This window comes from Abramis brama, assembly GCF_963993115.1.
Source record: "Abramis brama genome assembly, chromosome: 23".
NCBI lineage: Eukaryota > Metazoa > Chordata > Actinopteri > Cypriniformes > Leuciscidae > Abramis > Abramis brama.
In genome coordinates, this window is record NC_139985.1 from 6,014,663 (window position 1) to 6,036,605 (window position 21,943).

Here is a 21,943-nt window from a genome sequence, read left to right on the forward strand (position 1 = left end):
TATACAAGCACAAATCTGTTATTAGTGGTAGAGTCTACATGTTAAACTCAAATGAAATAATGCATTTATTGATTGGTAGAGGAGTGGTGTGAGCCAAATGAAGACTTCAGTGATTTATTTTTTAAAAATAATTTATTTACATATATTACAAGTATAACACTGACTGGTTCACCAAAATTCACATTAAAACATCTGTATTGTTACCTACTTTTTCCCCAAAACTGACAACTAAGAATTTAATGCAAGTTCAAAAAAGGGAAATACATAATATAGTTAGTTTTTCCATCTTGCAATGACACCTAAACTAATCAATGAGGACTGAACGTGAGACTTTATACCACAACACTAAAAAGACAAACTCATCTCCAAATGAAATTGGACTATTTTACCACCAAACTAAAACGAGAAATCGGTTACAGTCTCCCATTTACTGAGAATACAGCATCTAAAATCACATACCCTGGGGTACATAAAACAAATCATAATATATTTTGTGCAAGTCTCATTGGTGATCAAGGTCCTGTGGTTGTAGTAATCACGAGACTGAAACATTCGTTTATCATGCCTTTGCCCAACGACGACTCGCTGAAGTCCAACGAAATACAGTTATAAAGACTGAGAAATCAAAGTCTACTGTTAACATTACTTAAGACTAGTCAACATCTTTTGTAGTGTACATAAATAAAGGGCACATATGGCCAAGTCTAGTTGCAGCATCATGTTTCTTCAAAACAACTTCCATTCCCTTGTCAAGTGGCTTTAAATTTACTAGACTAGCACATTGGCACATGGATTTATAATCACATTTACAATGGTCCTTGTCCTTTCAAAGCTCTTGATCATAAAGAATAGCTTTATTGTGTAACTGAAAGACAAAAACATGCTTGGCCAAGATAGAGGTGACCACGGGATCATTTGGGACACCATCAAGAATGATGCATAGGTGTCCAGGATAAGATCATGAGATAATCTGAGATTGACTCCAAATATTTGATTAGAGTATCAAATAAAGAGCACAAGTCTACGAAATTGCATTCAACTCCTGATTTTGATGATGTGACATAAAATTGGCCCCATCTTGCTTAAATTCGTCTTCACAACGATGATGTCGTAGAGTCCACCACTTCTCGCCCGTTACACACAGTTGGTACTATAGTAGAGGCTGAAGCTGTGGAAAAAGATTATTGCAATAAAGGAAACGATCAATAACCATTAGCTGAAGCTTTAGGAGTGAATGTGGTTACCTTGTGAGTAGGTGGAGCTCGGTGCGGTGACTGCCGTGGAGAATCGGTTTTCTTTGGCCCTCAGAGTGGTCACATTCTTCTGCGGCTGGAAAAGGATGATGTGGATCTTGGGGGCGAAGAGGCAGCCGAGCACCACGGAGCCGCTCAGACTGACGGAGATGCACATGGTAGTGGTCTGCACCTGTACAGGGATCAACCGGATTTAACATGTTCAGATAAGTGTATCATTCAACCTGGCTCACAACAGTTTGTTACCATACACAATGAATGTCATGAACGCCAGCCTTGGTCAGATTTCAGTGCAAAATTAAAAGGAAAGAACTTTTTATATTTTGCATGAACAAATGAAGACTAAAAATAGGCTTTATTTTCTTTAAGCAAAATATAACTTCCTAATTCTTGAATTTGAGGTTAAATAGGGCCGGTTTTTGACTGAACTATGTTCTGTATTCATTGCCTGAAAAAGTTCTGTGTTAAAGTAGCTTTGTAAAGTGATGATATAAGGTAATACCCAAGCACCTTGATATTTACCATGGTACCAAGTGATTATTAAATGCATGTACCATTGTATTTACATTGGTACTTAAAAGAATCCAATGGAGAGATATTATCATAATATCATGTCCAAATAACATGAGGTAATACCAGATTAAAGGTGCTGTATGTAATATTTTTGGCTGAACTAACGCATACAAATACCATATGTTTGCAGATATTTAGGAAACATGTTAAGTTCACATACTCGTTTCTCTAAAAAAAAACAATGCTAGAGCCAGTTATTAACCTTTGAATTGTGAGTTCCGGGTTGGAATGTCAGACTGCATCCGAAATCGCATACTACTATATAGTAAGCGAAAAAAAGAAGTCTTTCCGAATTCACAGTACTCATAAAAGAGGAGGCGAGAAGTACCCGGATGACATATAATGGACACTTTACTATCCCATGAGGCCACGGGAGAGGATTTATGAATGGAAGTGAAGCGATATAACTGTGGAAGGTCACATGACAATGACAACATGGCGAATGTAGTACGTCCAGATTACATTCATACTACACACATTCATATTATATAGAACATACTTTTTTCGCGGTCATGAAGTTATTACTTATTCAAAATAAGCACCTACTCAAGAGTATGCAATTTCGGATGCAGCCTCTGTTTTTGTTTTGGTCTGTGAAATCCCACCCAATAGTATTTCGACACCCCGGGGATGCCAGTTGGCAGAGAAAACAGCATATTGCAACCATGGCAGCCAGCGAACTAACTGGGTCAGAGATTGCAGATTCTACCCGATCTAAAAAGCCTCGGCATCTATCTGAAAAGCTCTAAGACCAGGATAAATCAACTGATCAACTTGAGGCTTATCGCCCTCGTTCCTGTTGCGTGTCCTCAATCTGGCAACCCGCATGTGCGTCGAGTCTGAGGAGGAGGGGCCGGGAAACAACTCTCCCAAATATTTTGAATTTGGACTGTAGTACCCATTTCAACCGCTAGCTGTCAATTTAACATACTGCACCTTTAATAATTTGTCTTAGTGTATGGCTGTACATATGTATGACCTGAACCATCTAATTAAGGTCTTACTAGGCATAGTAGAAACTTCCAGGCAGGTGTGTTGAGTCAAGCTGGAGTTAAACTCTACAGGACAGTGGCCCTCCAGTAGCAGGATTGGAAACTCCTGGTGTATGACATCAAAGCACAGCGGGAGTGATACCTTTCGAATCAATCTCGAGGTACTTTGATGTCATACACGATGTGCAGCCTACTTCAAGTTGAAAACCTAAAGTCTTCAAGATCGCTTGAAAAGCATAGGCAGGTGTGTTGAAGCAGGTTGGAAATAAATTTTACAGGACATTGGGTCTCCAGGAGCAGGATTGACGACCTCTGGTTTATTCAGACTGAGAACCTCTCAAGCCAAAAAATCAACTATTATAGTGGTGAAATAAATCTTTTCCCTGACACTTAATCTTTAGGTATTTCCTCTTCTCTTCTTCCTCCAAAGGTTAACTGGCTGATACTACATAGCACTCCAGAACTGATATTGACAGCACCAAAATGATATAATTGTCTGGTATAGTAACTGGTATAATTCTCTGTGGATATAGCGTGTTTGTGTTGTAAAACGATTTGCTGTTGCAGTGCAGGGATTGCCACTCTTTGCCAGGGGGCATTCTTGATGACCGTGTCTACAGTGAAACTAACAGAGCTCTGACATCTCTCACCCCACAGCGATGAGAGTCCTGATAACATGCGACAGGCAGCCCTCATCCCTCAGATAGTGCTACTATATCGACTAGACATTCACATCACTGTATGTTTGAGCTGGCACACTGAGTTTGTCTGGTTATGAGAGCCGGAGGTCAGCTCTAAAAGTAATCTCCTGTTTGGTGTCATGACTTGCAGAAAACCTCAAGACTGAAATGAGTCTTGAGTTATGAGTTTTTGGCATGTCTTTCGACTGCTTCTGTCTTCTGAAAAAAGCTAAATCTCAAGGATGTTTTGCCATATGGTAATAGGGTATTCACTGCATAATCTAATAAACTCAAATGTATTACATTTTACACTTACGGTTACATTTCAGCAGAAATCGGTTTGGGTCAATGTATGGAGGTTCATGAAGTATCTCCTCTTTAGCATAAGAATCAAAGACAATCTTGCATAGCCACTATTGGCATAAATTCTGGTTAATTTTGCAGCTTGTTCTGGCAAGGAACTGTGCACATAAACAGGATGTTAGATCATTGCTTTTTTTGTCTTTATGTGCCTTTTAGGAGTATGTCTATGTGAAATAAATCAGTGGTTCCCACCCCTAGTCATGGAGTATCTCCAACACAGCACATTGTCTCCCTAATGCAGGGTTCTTCAATTCTGCTTTTGTAGGTCAACTGTCCTGCAGAGTTTTAGCTCCTACTGTAATCAAACACATCTGAATCACCTTATCAAGCTCTCCGGGATTACTAGAAACTTCCAGACAGGGGTGTTGGGCCAATTTAGAACTAAGGAGTAGGACTGGACACCACTACCCTAATCAACACATGATTCAACTTATCAGTTCATAAATAGAGACTCCAAAAGCTGGGTGCATTAGATAAGGGAGACATCCAAAAAGTGTATTCTTGGGAGTACTCCAGAACCACGTTTGGGAACAACTGAAGTAGATGATATCACTACAATAAACTGGCATGTACCTTCAAACTTGTTTCTAACTATGTATCCTACTTACTCTGTAGTCACTGGCAGTGACGTAGAAGATGGGCTGGAAGGCCAGCCAGATGATGCAGGTGGTGTACATGGTGAAGCCGATGAACTTGGCCTCGTTGAAGTTCTCTGGACATTTCCTGGTCTTGAAGGCATAGAAGGTGCAGAGGATGATGAGGATGCAGTTGTAGGTGAGGGACACCAGCATGCTTGAGTCCAGGCTGTTGCATTTCAGAGTCACCACATCTCTTCGATCTGGACCCACCTCTTTCCTCACACCCGGTGCCTCTACCAGCAACCAGACAAGAGCGACCAACAGCTGGGCAGAGATCAGTATGGCACAGATTGCTACCTGAGAGGCAGGGCTGATGAATCGTGGACGTTGGGCACTGTCTCTTGCCCCACCAAAGATCCGAGCAATCCTGTTGGTCTTCGTCAGCAAAGCCGAGTAGCAAACCGCAAAGGAGGAGCCAAGGCCAAGACGACGCAGGGTGCACACAAATGCCGAAGGTTTGGCAATGTAAATGAAGGTCATGGCATAGCAAAGGAGTACACCAAATAGCAGGATGTATGAAAGTTCTCGACCGCTAGCTTTCACCACCGGGGTGTCATTGTTCCGTAAGAAAACCACAGCCACAGCAAGCGTACACAGCATCCCCAGACAGGCAATGGTGACGGGTCCTACTGCCCATGCGTCCGACCAGTGGATGTACTCCTCCGGAAGCTCATAGCACCCTGTGAGGTTAGCAAGGGGCCATTCTCCAAATCCACAGTCCACACAGGTAAATTCATCTAGGAGGTATTGGTGGGGTTGGCATGGGATGCAAATCCAACAACACACGTCCCCAGGTTGCATGCTTTTAGCTTCATTGGGTTGGCATGGGTCACTGCACTGAGATGTAGGAATTGCTCCACCCGCCCAAGGCACCAGACTGGTATTGAGCACTAAGCTCTGTGCCCAGTAGCCTACCTTCCGGTAGAAAAACTTGTTTTCCTCTTTGTGGTAGTGGAAGATGTTGTAGCGACCCAGGCAGTCACCTAATGAGGTGAACCGCACCACGTTCTCAGTGTCAGCAGGCCTAAAAGGGGCTGAAAAGGTTTAACAACATTACAGTACCTTTATTAAAGTCTGAATCCTGAAGCCATAGACTACATGCAGCATTTTAAATTTAATGTGCAATTCATCTCAATTCAGAAACTAATCTTAGTGATGTAATGTTAGCTAATCTCTCAAATTTATTTCTAAACATTTAAACTGAAAGATTTAATCTGTTGAAACCACATCCAATAAATCAGTATATAGTTCATGGTCTGTCAAACTGATTATCCTGTCTGAGATTGCATTCTCTTGGAGACCAGTTGAGAGCTCTCTGATAATTTGATAAAGGATGTGTGGCAAGTGAAATGAAGTTTCGGTGCATCAAGACTTATTGGTTAGATCAAATTTTAGGTAGATAATCGAAGAGCTGCTTCATAGATTGGAAGGAAATGTTCTATTGCAAAATATAGGACTAAATGAAATAGAACTTGAAAGATCTCAACTGGTCGCTACTCACCATCAAACTTAGTCTTGAGAATAAACTCCCGGTAGAACCTCTTTCCATTGCCTGGCTTCATGGCGTCGCACACCTTTGTGGTATTGGGGCACACAGCTTGCCGCATGTTGTGCAGGGCATAGGCCATGGCATAGACTGCATTCACAACAAACATGATCTTTGATTCTGGCTTAAATGACCCATTCCTCAGACTATTACTGGCGCAGCCGTGTTCATGTAGACGACAGCCAAACCTATGTTCCCAGAATTCCCTAAACCATGGGTTCCGTGTGTTCAATTCCGGTGTTAGCTTGGTGAAATAGTCTTCAAACTCCCTTATAGAGTATGAGGCAAGCTCAATGGTGAAAGCCCCGTTAGCGGCCTTCTCGCTGCCATGGACTACGCTCTCCTGCGCTCCCCAGCCGTCGCTGGCCACCCAAATGAAGGTAGCGTTCATCCTGGCTGCGGCAGAGAGCAGTTCCCTTGCATCTTCACTTCTGGTGAAGAGAATCACCACTTTGGCATTGGCTTTTTGCTGAAGCGAACGAATAACATTTTCATAATTTCCTCTGTTTACTGAGCGGCTGACTTTCACTGAAGTTGCGATGCAGATTTGGCGTACTCTGGCTTCTTGTTGAAACGCATCAATACCCGTCTCACCGTAGTCACCCTCTGAGGCTACGGTGGAAACGTAGGTCCAGTTGAAGTACCGTATGATATCAGCTATGGCTTTAGCCTGATAGAAGTCTGGTGGGACAGTTCGGGCGAAATAATCATAACGGGATTTGTCGCTGAGCTTGGCACTAGTGGAAGCATAACTTATCTGTGGGATCTGGAAGAGTCTAAGAAGGTTTGCCACCTGCAAAGAAAGAAAAATAATTGATTATTAGGCAAAAATACTTTTTTATAATAGAATTTTATGCAACCATTTTACCACACTTTGCATAGACCTAAGATTTCCACAAGACGTAGCAAATGTAGCTTAAGTAGATGTTTTATTAAAGGAATTAGGCACATTATCTACATTATTTTAACATGCATCCATTAATTATGTAAACTGTAGAAATGTTCATCTTTTTTTAATTTCTGTTTACTGCCAACTTTCTGTGGGTGGCAGTAGCACAATGGTAATTGCCTCAGACAAATAGCAATGGGTTTCCTGAATATGGGGTAATCTATAATGAGCCTAATTTACATAGAATGCTTTTTTGCTCTGAAAAGAATGAAAGTCGCCTGTTTAAAATAAATGTTAATATGGTGCAATGCTATTTCAGTGCAAATATCAGGTTACGAGGGATTGTGAGCAGTTATGAAATAAGATGCAGGTTTTTCCACTAAAAAACATAGCGCAAAGCGCCCTTTGTCACTGAAAATGTTTGTTTTTGCTGTTCAGTATCTACCATAAATTAAAAACCCCAGTTTCCCAATGAGTCAGTGACCCACAGATGCTCTCTGCAAACTTGGTAAGCGCAAGATGTCCCATAACATTCTTTTTAATGTGGGAGGGAGAAAGATACAGCTTTTACCTCTGTCCTGTTTTCCTATCTCCCTCATCTGAGCCTATCATTTCAGGCCATAGTTTCATGGGACTCAGACAGATCTAATTCTGATCACGTAAGATAACTGTGCTAGCAGACAAAATTATAATGTTAGATATGGTGTAAGTTTTCCTCAGGCTGACACCTTCAAAATCTGATTTGAGAGATATTTTTCCATTTACACTAAGAGTGTTGACAGAGGAAAGAGAAAATGTGCTATTTTTGTTACTTGAGAATATTGAAAAAATTTAGCTGAAAGTCACAGACCATGAAATCTTTAATTCTACTGTATTGTTAATGAACTAGCTATTATCACAAGAGGACGACAGAACATACAAGCCTGACTGTTAGATGGATAGCATGATTTAAATAATCACTCAAAATTGAACAAAATTATTTGGTTGTAGCTGTTGGGTTCAGCTCTCAGCTGACAGACATTAGAGCTGATGGGTGGTGAACGTACATGTCAGTTTCTGACAAGCACACTTACATAGCTCAGTTTATTCAAGCCGGAGGGAGAGCAGACAGTCTGCAAAGAGGTGAAATTGAGAAAATCGGATTCATTTAGACAAGTGCAATCCGCCACAGAGGAGGAACGCTGGTTTGGCATCTCACCTCTGCTAAATTTGACAATTGTCAGGCTAAATCGTAATCAAAAGTGAGAAAAAATCCTTGAATTAGCCCGGTTTTTTTTCCCTGGCATTTAAATTTCCCCAAAAAAGGAATTGGCACACCACCCACCCATTAGAAAAATAGAAGAAAAATCAGGATTTAAATGAGCTTGTGTTGTTAATATGTGTGAGCTGTCTGGAAATCGAATGCGGTCGTCATCAACACTTCTTAAGCGCCACTGGCCACTGCTTCTCAGCTTTAGAAGCTCGAGCAGATGTTGATATTCCAGTTGCGTATCAACACATTCATTTTTTTTCAGAAAACAAACGGCAAGAATGCCACTGAAGCATTTGACAGGGATCATCTGAGCTGACTCTAGTGTGAGTACTGTTGCCCTACCCAGACAGCAGAACATGGAGATATAGACCTCGCTGCATTTCCCATTCTAAGAGGAGGTTTTTTGCTGCAAATCATAATAGCATAACATTAAAGTTCCAGTGAGGCTCTTAAAAGCAGCAATACGTGACATTGTCATTGCACCTGAAAGTGCGAATTCAGTCAGACTAAAACAAAAATTGTCATTGAAGGAAGGATCCCAAGACATATCTAGAGGCCAGTGTATCATATAGAGATGAGCTTCTTTCTGCTTGAGCCAGTAAGCAACATCTGAGCATGACCCAGAACAACCCAGCAAGCAACCATCTAGAACACTGGTTCTCAACCGGGAGGCCGTATTATGACCTAAAAGTATTATAATAAGACCATGCACCCTCAGCAACTATCTATTTTAAGATACAGGGCTCCCAGTGTCATAGAAAATCTGGATATATAAAGGAATTTCTAGACCTGGAAAGATCAAGGAAATTAGTAAATTCTTAAAAAGCCATGTCATTGTTTTTTCAGTTTTTCTGGTTATGTCAAGTGCTAAGATATTTAGATAATCGGGTAGAAATTGCTATTTGTTAGTAAATAAAAATGTTTTTTTCTTATTTTTAAATATATATTTTTTACAAAAGTAAATTCATTGGTCACATTCATTGAAACTTTTGGAATCAAGAAACTTATTTTTTTTTAAAAAAAACTTATTTTTATATATCTTTAAATAAAGTTTGAAAATGAGCAGGAGAAGTACAAGAAATCTCTTGAATATTGTCTCTGAGAATGGAGGGGGCCTCGAATTAAAAAAAGCTGAGAACCACGTGTGAGTGTGTGTGCGTAAGAGTGTGTGTGTGTGTGTACTTGTACAGCTATCTTTGTGAGGACAACTGACCTAGCAATACATTAGCAACCACCCTGAACACCCTAGCAATTATCTAGTAATGTCTTGGCAACAAAACACCTTGGTAACTGCATAGCAAAAAAAAAAGAAAAGCACACAGCATTGTGGATGCAAGTTTTCCAGAGGCAAATAACTCTCACAATTTCATAAAAAAATTCAATCCATAATTTAGTTGTTCCTGACTTGTAATTCTTAGTTTTAACATGAAACGGATGATAATCCAATCTTTGTGCAATTCTCATCTTATTTAAAAACATTTTTCAAAGGCTGGTCAAAAACAAAGCTTCATGGAGGGTTGTGAAAGAATGATTAAGTGTCTGACCCTGTCCTGAATGTGAGCTGCACACCCAAATGAAAGGCTAAACAGGGTCAAGTGATGCTCTGTGACAGCAAAACCCCTTTTCAAGCTTTCCCAGCCTCCAAACATCACAACACCATCTGTTTTTTCCCAGGACACTTCTTCACCAAGTGCTACTGAGCCAAACGGTGTCTTCACTCTCTGTTAAGAGCTACAGAATTGCAAATGACTAAACATGACAAACAAATAAACAAGGTATGCATAGTGGTTTGAAATATTGGAGCGCTAATTCTAATTTAGTTTTAATTCTCTTTAATTATGTGGGAAATGCAAATGACTTGGCATTTATATGGCATTAATTATGAGTGTTATTTGTCTGTTGTTTTGGCATCCCAAGAACACCACATGCAGTTCCAACCTATTAACATTTTCAGTGTCTCAGACCACAGTGGAGATCTCCATATGAGTGACCTTGAGACACACACACCCACTCCGCTATTACATACAGAAACACTAACGAACAGTGACTCCTGGCAAACAACTTCTTCACCTTAAGAGACTTGCAAGCATGAAATAGACAATACTTGCTCTTAATTCCACGCAGCACCTGAGGATATTTTGTCACGTTTCATTATTATTTATAATTGTGTGCTAACACACACACACACACACACACACACACACACACACATTTTGTGCTAAAGAAACATGATAATATATTCCGTCACCTTGTGCGGGAGAGAAAATGTGCTGGCGATGAAAGGAGCATGTTGGCTATTGATTGGTTGGCATTATCAAATGCATTCCTCAATAACTCTCCAAATGTCTCGCATATACAAAATCTCAACTAACAGTTTTCTGCCTTTTTAATGAGTCCAATCTGACATGAAAACATTAAATTCAGATTTACTAGTAAGTTAACTAGTGCAAAAGCACTGTAAATGTGGCCCATTTGACTGATATTTTACAAGTCATTCTAAAGTCATATGCCAACAACACTCTGTCCATCTATTGTTCATTTCATGAGCTACAATTAATCAACGATACCAACAGCCACTGTCTCACTCCTACAACTGAGCCATTTTGGTAGCCAAAATGCTACTATAAAAGTCTGAAGTATTTGGTGTTTACTTCACAACTGAACGTCTGTGTATGTTATGTGTTTGCTGACTGTACAGTATGTTGATTTGAGGTGTAAATTTAATACACATGGCTCATTGAAATATGGAAGTCTCTGGTTCCTTAATTCTTTATGCAGCATCAAAGGTGTTTTAAAAGCAGGTGTTACAAACTCATTAAAGCATGCTTGGGAGTTTTCATTGCATTTATACCATTTTGACCAGCAGGTGCCAATTGTTTCCGAGTTTTAGAAAAGCTTTGTTTCTCGCATCACAAATCATATGACGTCAAAAGACTTGGAATATAGCACATAAGCCATATGGACTACTTTCATGACACATTTATGATGCCTTTTTGCCATTCAGAACTTATTTTGCTTTGGAGCTGTGTCATAGACAAAACAAAATCAAATGAATTTGAAATGGCATGAAGGTGATTCATTATTTTTTTTTATATTTCTTTTAATATCTAAATAATGAAAGAAAAAACAAGCCACATTTTCCATGATGTCTGCTTGTAATGATGTGCGTTATGAATATGAATTTAACCATGAGATAATTAAGCTATCAAGAATGATGTGCATTGTGAGTTGTTAAACCATGACGATTTTGTTTATTCCCTCTCTAGGGACCTGTCACTCACGAAATTAGCGGGATAGTCTGCCAATCTCATCGCCACCACCCACTCCAGCACTCGATATAGCTCTGCCTCCCGCCACCATTACCCACACACACACATAAAGCTTTGTACCATCAATCGATGGATGGTAATATGTCAGCCCTGATTCCGTCTCACAATCCAGATGGCAATGGGTGAAAAACAGGTGTGAGAAAACCAGCGAGGACATGTGCTACCCTGTGTGTTATCTCCTTTATATTCATGTTCAGTCGTGTCATGCTTCTTTGGGTTCCCTGCCAAGAGCGTCTCTCATTTACCACTGGCGAACGAGCTCCAGGCTGCCTGAAGACCCCTCGAAGCTCTTTCACCCCAGTGCTGGACAGGTGGCATGGGCTTTGGCAGGCTTGTCATGGCCTTGTTGTCCAGCACAGTTGGAAGAGCTCCTCTGAGACCTTCAATTGCTGTCGCTGGCTGTGAAATGTTTGTGTATTTCTCTGCACAATATATTGTGTAGATAAATAAATGCAGAATTTCTTGGTACATTATAAAGCATAGTTAAAATATTTGGTTATATATTTGTTGACTGACAAATAGATCAATTTGTGTCAATATTAAAATGGATTTTTTTTGGAATGCCATATGATGCTACTTTGGGACCACAGGAAAATTATGTCATGGCAACACTGATTTGCTCATGGCACCACAGGAAGGTGCACTATAGTTACTATTGAAGGTTTGGGACAGTGACATCAAAGGCACCAGACAGGAATATCATGATTTTATGGTTTTCAATAAGAACTGGCAAAAAAAAAAATTATAAAGAAAAAAAGAAAAAAAAAAGTATTTTTGTGCTTATTGTTGCTGTTGTTATTATTTCAATTTAGCTTTATTTTTATTTCAGTTTTAGTTTAATAAATTCTACGGAAGCCCTGAACCGCAATGTAAAAATAAAATAAAAAAATCCGTAAAAAAAAAAAAAAAAGAAATCTAAAATTACGAGAATAAAGTCGAAATATTTCGATTTCAATAATTTATTTCAATAATTAAAGACAATTTTAAATAATTTCAGTTAACAATAACAATGCTTACTGGAATGATGTTTTAAAGGTGCACTTCACCGCTGGCAAAATGGGCTTTCAATAAAACTTGGCTGTCTATACAGTAGAAAGGTGATTTTTTTTTAAATCGGACCAGAGAAAACAGAGGAAAAAGGCGGTTGTCTTGCCTTTTGCCAAAAAGATAGGAAAACTTCAACACCCATAATGCACTGGGCATATTACTGTCCAAGGCCACTCCCACTAATCTGTTATGGATACGCTTACCAGAGTCAAATACAGTTTTGCTTTAGAAGGAAATACTTCTTAGCAAACTTTTAGTCGTAATGATGTCGACTTGTATTGTTCTCGGGTGCAAGAATTCAAACAGTAAACGTTTAGTGGGAGTGAGTTACTTAAGGTTTCCAGTGAAGCATCCAGCACGTTGTAGGCAGCGGCTAAAGGCTGCAAAAAATCATAAATACGGAGAGAACGCCGTGACGGAAAATCTGAAAAACCTCTGAGTTTGTAGTCAACATTTCAAACTGGATGACCACGAACAGTGTTTTAGGCCAAACAAACGCTATAAAACGGTAAGAAAGCTGTTGCCATAATGTTCCATTTTTACTATAATGCTGTTTAAAGAGGCATAGTACGATACAATTTTCAGTGATAAACCTGATAAACCCTTACAATAACTGTTCTGTTAATAACCCTCTGTTGATTCGACTCTCCGTGGGCGGGGAAACAAAAATGCGGAAGTATAATCTGTAGTTTTCACGAAAGCCCTGCGTCATCAGGCTGAATTTTGCTGACAAATAAATGTGAATTTCTTGGTCCAGGTAATACGGAGAACGAGTAAACATTGTTAATTTCCTCATACTATCGGACGGCAACGTAACGTTTAAGTTCTGAACATTCAGTATGTTCTCGTATTATGTTGAACTCTTTTATCAATAACTCTTTTATCAGGTAAAATAAAATTTCTCATTAAATGACCCCCAACATTTGGCATCCATCTTACTAGTGCTGAAGTTGAGCTTAGATCAGGACCATCTGTCTCCAACGTGTGTACCGTGGTTAACAATGTAAATTCCAGCACAGCTGATGTACCAATTAAGCTACGATTCCAACCATATAAAACGAGCGTAGGGCAATTAGCGCTCAGTTGTCTCATGTTAATCACAGCCTAAAGGCAGAGAACCGTAATTAACAAGCTGTAGATTCACAGTCTCTGGGCACGTCGCTCAGGAGGAGGTCAGTCTGTACAAAGGAAGCTATTGTGCTGACAGAGATATGGGTGGATGTATATGTTGCTTGGGTTTGATAGGGAGGAGTTGAGTGTAATGTAACAAAAAGAGACGTGGTCAGAAGTACTTCCTCTGTATGTTATGCTTATGTTATTTTTTTGCGATACGGTTTGAATGTGCTTAATGAACATACAATGATCCTAAAAAAAAGGTTTCAGTTCTTTTTGCAAAATATAATTTCTTCTTTGAGTTTTTAGGGTGAAATTTACTGGAAATGTTCTTGATGGGTTTCATGTGATTCACCTACTGCAAGGAAAAAAAAAGTTCTTAAGAGCTAAACCCTCCATTTTTATTTTTTTATTTTAAAAACGTTAGTATAAAAAAAACATTTTCTATTAATTTAAATAAAATAAACATTACCTAAAATAAAATAAAATAAAATAAAATAAAATAAAATAAAATAAAATAAAATAAAATAAAATAAAATAAAATAAAATAAAATAAAATAAAATAAAATAAAATAAAATAAACATTTCAGCTACTTGGCAATATTTCTTATTTCATTTAGTTTAAGTTGAAGTACAAATTAAGTTGAAGTAGGTAAAATTAAAAAAAAATTCTAAAAAATATTAACAAAAACTATAATAGTATATCAATGATACTAAATTAACACTGTACCCTTTCATAATCCATTAAAAATCATATCTCTTAAAAAACTGAATTAATACATTTTTTGATAATCTTGGCTCATTTGCAAAGTTTGGCTCACATACAACAAACTATACATTTATTGATAACACTTTACAAGAAGGTTCATTAGTTAACATTAGTTAATGTATTAACTAACATGAACTAACAATGAGCAATACATTTGTTACAGTATTTATCTTGGTTAATGTTAGTTAATAAAAATCCAGCTGTTCATTGTTTGTTCGTGTTAGTTCACGGTGCATTAACTAATGTTAACAAATACAACCTTTGATTTTGATAATGTATTAGTAAATGTTGAAATTAATATTAACTAAGATTAATTAATGCTGTAGAAGAATTGTTCATTCTTAGTTCATGTTAACTAAGGTAGTTAACTAATGAACCTTATTGTAAAGTGTTTCCCATTTATTAAATTTGTTATGAATCTTTTCCAGGTCAAAAAGGACCTGAATGCATTATGAAGAAGGTCAAGATCTTTTTCTTGCTGGTCCAAGGTGGCCTGCCAGGTTTATTGATCAAGAGTCAAAACCTACTGACTGATCTTGTAATCTAGATTTCTTTTTTAAGAAAGATGGTGGGTTGCATAGTGTTTAGATTGATGTACGTTCTACCGTACCTGTATAGAAACATCACTATATGATCCTCCAATCACTCCAGAAATGGCCAGAGGCAATTCATCCGGCACAGGATTCGACCCATCCGGACAGATGAAGCCTGGCTGATGCACTTTCGTGAGAGAAGCCCTCACGAACTCCAGCGACTGCTCTAGTGCATATGTGTCTTTAGAGCAGGTGTCCAGTATATGGGCTCCCAGCTTCAATCCGGGCAGGATTCGGTTGTCCTGGTTAATTTCGTCCAGCGCCAGCAACATGGCCTCCAGCCTCTGGATCCCGCGCTCTTCGTTTATCTTACCGCAATCCTCCATCCCTTCGCCCTTCTCGTGCACAGGGAACAGCCCTCCGATCACCAGGTCTCCATCCATGATGATCTCCCGCTTTGATCCGGCCAGGGGTGGGGCGTACCTGGGGCTGGTTTGGGCCAGAGGAATTAACAGGAACAGGAAGATGTGCGTAACCCGAGCCATGTCAGGGTTTATGAGAGGTGAAGAACCCTTATAACTACCCTGTGTGGTTTACTTGGCTGAAATATTTACTAAGTCTGTCGCTGATTGTAGACACATCTCGATATCTCTTCAGCACCTGAAAAATAGACATGAATATCATTGACTTGTTGACTTTCCAACTTATAATGCAAAATAAACAACACTGAAAATGGAAAACGTTGTTTTTACATGATTAACACATGAAGCATATAATGCACAGTGTCACATATTACATAAGAAATTGAATTTTGATAAGGTTTTGTGGTTGCAATGAGGAGGCGGGCATGTCTAGATAGTTATTCATCCTGATTGAACTCAACGTTTCAGAGGTGAGGCTCTGTTTTCTAGCTTCATTAATTCAGACACATCAATAACTCCCAGTGACTCCGTAATTTTCTCAAGGTGTCAAAGGTGATGGATATCATCTTTTAGGTTATGAAAAATTACAACCTGAGGCAAGAGGATGAAAAAATGAAACGATAAATAATTTCAGCTGATAGGAAAGTCTTTCGCAACTATATATCACACAGACTGAGCTTTCGTCTCTATTCAGAGATGCCAGGATATCTCCATTACGTGTCTACCACACAGTTGCAAAGATTGTGTTTTTTTACAGTACACATTTTTCAGATGTTTTTAAAAGCCTTTTCTACACTGCTTTAGGCTATAGTTCGCCTGTTTTGTTTGTTTTATTGATGTTTGGCATTACCTACTCTCTCTTGTCTTTCATTGAACTTTGAAGTGAGATGTAAATATAAAATGATCTTTGTATCTCGTATGTGTGCTAAAAAAGGATGTTCAAATTCGACTCTTGATTAACAAGTTTCCTCAACATCCAAATTTCTCATGAAATACAAAACCCACCATCACGGTCCAGTTCTGTGTTGCTTACTAGTCCTGGGGCCTCCTTAATAAAACGTGCGTACAAACAGATTTGATCTTAGAGAGTATGCTAAAATCCTATCCTATGTTCACATTTATAAAAACAGTCTTCGATGTGGAAAGTGCTTAGCGCCACGTCAGGGTCTAAGCAGACGTACACACTTTTCCCTGTTGCAGAGTGTCGGAGTACTGCAGGTTTTTGGAAATCGAAGCCATTCTTGTCGCTCGCCATTCTTAGGTAAAGGATTTGAACGTTGACTGGTGCTCTCTTATATTATATGTTAATGACATTAATTAGGCGCATTTACAAGGCAGAGATCTGAAACCATACAGCTGTGCACAATTTCAAGGTAATTTGCGATTTATAGATTTCACATCTGGAAGAGAGGCGTACACACGTTTTTGCGCATAAGTACGCACATTTGAGAAATGACATAAGATCAAATGTGGGACGGTTTCAATGCAACATTTGAAAAATGAGGTCAGAGATCTCGATATGACTCAGGTTCAAAATTCCATGTATATCTATGGGATTTTTTTTTGTACGTTTCATCATTCGTCAGGTAAAAAAAATGTAAGTCAGATTGCTTTGAAGAGTAACAGCAAGCACATCTCTCTTCAACAAGCGACACAAATTGAGGTGTCATTTCCGTCTGTAGCACAAATGGTTCAGGATCAGTTACGGGCCAAATTTTAATTGTTAGGGTTAATGGTTTTGAACTATTCTGAGGAAAAGTAATACTGATGCTTGTCTTAGTCAGCATCTAATTATAAAGTCTAACATATTTTTCTCTGAAAAGGTTTTTCTTTTCTTTTTTCCAGTTTCTCTGATTGTGATTTTTGTAAACGAGTCACTAGTATTGCAAGATATATAGTATCAGTTATAAACAATACAGTATATATGTGTAAACTGGACACTGTACCACTTTATTGTCTTAGATATGCTGATGAATATGGTTATTTGAATGTGAGGGAGATGTTCCTCTGAGCCTCTGGACACAGGGCAGCTTCACCTCTAACTTTTCAAAAACACCATATGAGTTTTAATTTATGATAAATCATGTATATTCATAGTGTTTCCCCTCAACATCTTGTTTATTAGGCTTCTGTTACCATGGAAACAAGAAAAAGTGGGTGGGTTGGGGTGGCAAGGCGGTGTGATAAAGATATATACTGTATATTCTAATTAATATGAGATCTGTTATCATAGGTGTATTAAATTGAGAGATTATAGCAAGTCAATAGAGTTAATTCTTTGTAACGTCGGGAAAAAACTTGGTAAAATTTCATTGTACGAATCCTGACCTCAATCTTTTCAAGTGTGTCCAGAAAAAAAAAAAAAAATACAATTGGTCAAACAATATGAGGTTAGATCAGAAAAATAATGTATCTTTAATTTATCTCTAAAAAGTATCTCTCTAGATGTTATCTTCTATTTTCTAAAACAACATGCCTTTGATTGACACAAGGGTCATGTTTATTGTTGCACTGATCAAGTACAAAATAGGGCTTGAAATGCTTTTTACAAAATTAAAAAGTTACAAATACATTTTAAACAAATGGTCAATGAAAAGAGATGCTTGATTGTCAATCTCAGGAGGTCAAGCAAACTATTGTATACTTCTAACTATTACCTTTTTATTTTCAATTCATTTTCAGTGAGGTCCGTTGTTTATCTACATACAGTTTTAAACCCTGATTTGTGTGGTTTTGTTAATTTCTTTGAAGACAAAAATAACAAATTAAACTACAAATAAATAAATATGCAAGCATGGTTTCTATGCCAGAATCATAACAAGGCTACAAATTTAGCCTTCATTAAGCTGTGATTCAGTAGCTGGCTGGTTTGGGACCAAATGTTGGTTTGTAGATATTGACAGACAAATATATTTGAAGAAAAATTATGTTTGATCTTTTTTTTTTCATGCAATGAATACATTTGGTGACAGGGTTAACTGATGGCATTGTAAACTTTCTTAAAAAGTCATTAGTTATCAATTTGATACCTCAATTTTAGGTGCGTTCTTTAACTATTAAAAGAGTACTGGTGACTCTCAGTCCCCAAACAAAACATGAAGGGTTATAGCTATAGGTCAAGGGTTTCTAAACTTCACCAACAGCAGCAGGAGCAGTTGACCAAAACTACAAAAACATTTAAATAACATTAAAAACTAATCATGGCTTTTTTATCTTCTCTGGAACAGATGGAAGCAACAGGCACCCTCTGTTCGCTGGACAAGAGAAGAGAGTCAGGGTAATGGACCAGTCCATGGTAATAAACTGAGGTCTGGACATTAGTGCAGTAGTAGAACAACAGTAGTCTCACTTGAATAATAAACATTCACAAATGTCAACGTATTTTTTAATGTCAACAGCAGCTTTGACACTTAGGGGAAGACTGTTCACTGAAGAGTAACTGAGAGGAGGTTCATTACTGTGCTCTTGAATGAGACACTTCAACCAAGGTTGAACCAGGGGCAATCAGTGCACTATAAATCGCAACGGAAGGAAAGCATGAGCAAAATGACAAGCAATCAAGATATCGTAGTGAGAAATCTTTTTAAAAAAAACACTATATATATGAATTAATTTCATTATATTAAACTAGCTTGATAACATCATCACACAAAGTATTCAGATTTGTTGGACTGTAGACCTGGATATCGATATATATATATATATATATATGTATCTCGATATCCAGATCTACAGTCCAACAAATCTGAATACTTTGTGTGATGATGTTATCAAGCTAGTTTAATATAATGAAATTAATGATCACATCAGTATATAAATCTTTATGAGAACCTACATTTTTCTTAATGACACGTAATAAAATGATAAATAATAATGTTCACATCTGATGGGTGAATAAACCTTTTCCATCAGGTTGCGGTGTGATAATTATGATTAATGGGCTTAATTTCATTGCATTTTTTTTTTTTCAGTGTAATCTGATTGAAGAGCGGACCACATGGATCCCATCTCTAACCCCAGGTTATTTTGGCCATTCAAATCTATAGATAAAATTCCAAGTAACCAAGGGAAGCCACAATGAATATAATGCTGTGAGAATGTATGTGTATGAATGTATATGCGTATGAATGCTTGAATTCAGAGCTTGTGGGAGAATTAGTTCCCTTGATCCTCTTGTTTTGGCAGAATTTATGTGTATACTCAGAGACCAGATGGGATTTTACCAGTCTGGGCTCACTATCAGCTTGACTGCCGATAAGTATAAAGTATAAATGATTTAATACCTGACATATATCAGTAAAAATATTACATTTCTAAAATATTATTGTTCCCACACAAGGACCAAGACACACTTTGGTTTCATTGATAATTTCTGGAGCACAGCCAGACCAGTTGAATGGCTCAGTAAGGTTGCCAAGGACGAAAGCATTCACAGACATGGAGCAAATTAACTATGAGATGTTTATCTCAGCACGTCCAATCAGCTTTTCTCTATGGGTTGCTATGGATGCTTTACACTATTCAGATCCAAAGTGTCAGCGGGTGAACAGAACAAGGGTGTTAAGTTTTGCAAGAAGTTTCCTCCTCAACAGGAAAATGGCATGTTAATGGCCAGATTGTGAAATCTGAAAGGTGCTCCAAGGTAAAATTATGCTATTCATATGGCCAAGCGTGATGTGCGGCCAGTGACACCAGTTATGAATATATGTATTTGTTATGGCTTGATCTGGCGTCAACAAAACCCAAATTAGAGAATTCATCAAACTGAGTCATTGCAATTGCATTGTTGTTCTTTAAGGTTGTATGATAATTATAATGTTTTGGCTTCACTGACTTTAAACAGTTTAAATGTTTGCTTGACATAATTAATGCACTTAATTAAAGAAAGCACATAAGCACAATTATGAAATGCTTCAACAAGTCTGAAAAGCCTGAAAATGTTTCTCAACAACATCTGTCTGAAATATTAAACACAAATACGTAGTCTGGGTTACAGAACACATTTGATATAATTCTTTAACCAATTTGAAACAGGTTGACGTCTTACTATTTATTTTTAGACATTTATAGTATAAAATAAACAATTATTTCTCTACTAAATATGCAATATTATATCTCGAAGCCAAAATATGACAAAAGAAGAAAAGCAATCAGTTGCAAACCTAAAATATTTGTTTTGCATAAAGCATAATGTTTCCATTCAGCGGTGCACTGATCCACACATTTCTTTGTAATGCGTTTCTGTCAGAGGTAAAGTTGATTAGAGAGTTGAGCGTGTCAGGTTGTCAGTCACATTTCTTTTGTGTTCAAATATCAAGTGCACTTATAGTCAACAAAGGATCAACATCTCAATGACATTCAAATGCAAGCCTGTCCTGTTTGTATTCGATCACACGACAGGTTTGTGCTCAAGAAATGCCAAAGCATCCGTGCACGCGCGCGATAAGGCAATTCTCCGGCACTTTGACATGCTCTCATTATTGCTGCATGTAATTAATTGTTCCCTATAATAAATACTTCATATGTGGTGGTATTCACAGCCAGTCTGATATTTCCGTCATGCAAATGATTTTAAAATTGACCAAAGTATGCGCAAATGCATGCAAATGTTGCGCGTGAATAAAATGCATGCTTGCTTACCAGTGAAGAATTGATCTGGCAGAAATTCAACACCTTGTGCAACTTGTTTCAAGAATGCAAAGTTGATTTTGCTTTGGAATTGGTGAGAAATCAGCTTCCATTCATGATGTTCCCACAGGTGCAGGTGTTTGATGTGTTTGGATCTGTCCTCGGTGCTGAAACAAAGACCTGATGAAGCGCAGAACGTGATGATGAGGAGGAGGAAGATCTTACCTGTGCACAGCGTAATTCACTCGCAATGATGAATGCCTTCTCGTTAAAAGCAACGTGCACCACAAACACCTTCTTCAGACCAGCTAAGTCCACTTAATGGTCAGTTCGGCGCTTTCTCCTCAGTCTCAGGGTTTTGTGAGAGCGCAAGAATTCAGTCCACACACCTGCCATCGTGAGAGGTTTAATAAACTCAAACTAAATCTCCACGGATCCATGGTTCGGTCACGATTTTCCAAACGTCTTTTACTGAAACTTGAGAGACGATTTTTATTGAACAATATTGCCCAGATATATTAAGTGGCGCCTCAGTAACAAATGTTTGGTACCCCTACGATTTGGTCTTTTAATTTCAAATAATGGATGTTGGTGTTCAGGGTTCGAGCTTCATGCATTCGTGAGGTTCGGGTGAAACACCAACCCCTGCGCCCCCTCCGTCTATGCTCTCTCTCTCTCTCTCTCTCTCTTTCTCTCTCTCTCTGGCTGCTATATGTGTGAAGATAGGTGGAGTCATAACAGTGCTTTTCTCGTTTAAAAATCGTTTAACTAAGACCCATTTTAATCATGGGTAAACGTTATCTTGTGTTGAATAGCCTACTTGGTAAGTAGCCTAATTGGTAGACAGGTTGCGTAATTTCCCACGGTAGCCATTTGACGTTTAGTAGCCTACATTCATTCTGTAATAAAACTCTTT

At 38.2% G+C, this 21,943-nt stretch overlaps 1 protein-coding gene across 2 annotated transcripts; it reads right to left on the minus strand.

Moving 5' to 3' along the window:
- Nucleotides 1-123: 123 nt before the first annotated feature.
- On the minus strand, nucleotides 124-21,659 carry grm2b (glutamate receptor, metabotropic 2b). Of its 2 annotated transcripts, none has more exons than XM_084100226.1 (6): nucleotides 21,253-21,659; nucleotides 15,055-15,637; nucleotides 6,001-6,838; nucleotides 4,470-5,533; nucleotides 1,245-1,425; nucleotides 124-1,168 (listed from the first exon to the last, which is right to left on the minus strand). In XM_084100226.1, the coding sequence occupies exons 2-6, from the start codon at nucleotides 15,520-15,522 to the stop codon at nucleotides 1,095-1,097; spliced, it is 2,625 nt and encodes an 874-aa protein (XP_083956352.1). In that variant the 5' UTR covers nucleotides 15,523-15,637; nucleotides 21,253-21,659; the 3' UTR covers nucleotides 124-1,094. The 2 variants fall into 2 exon arrangements, with proteins under 2 accessions (XP_083956352.1, XP_083956353.1); XM_084100227.1 differs by lacking the exon at nucleotides 21,253-21,659 and adding an exon at nucleotides 21,040-21,178.
- Nucleotides 21,660-21,943: the final 284 nt, after the last annotated feature.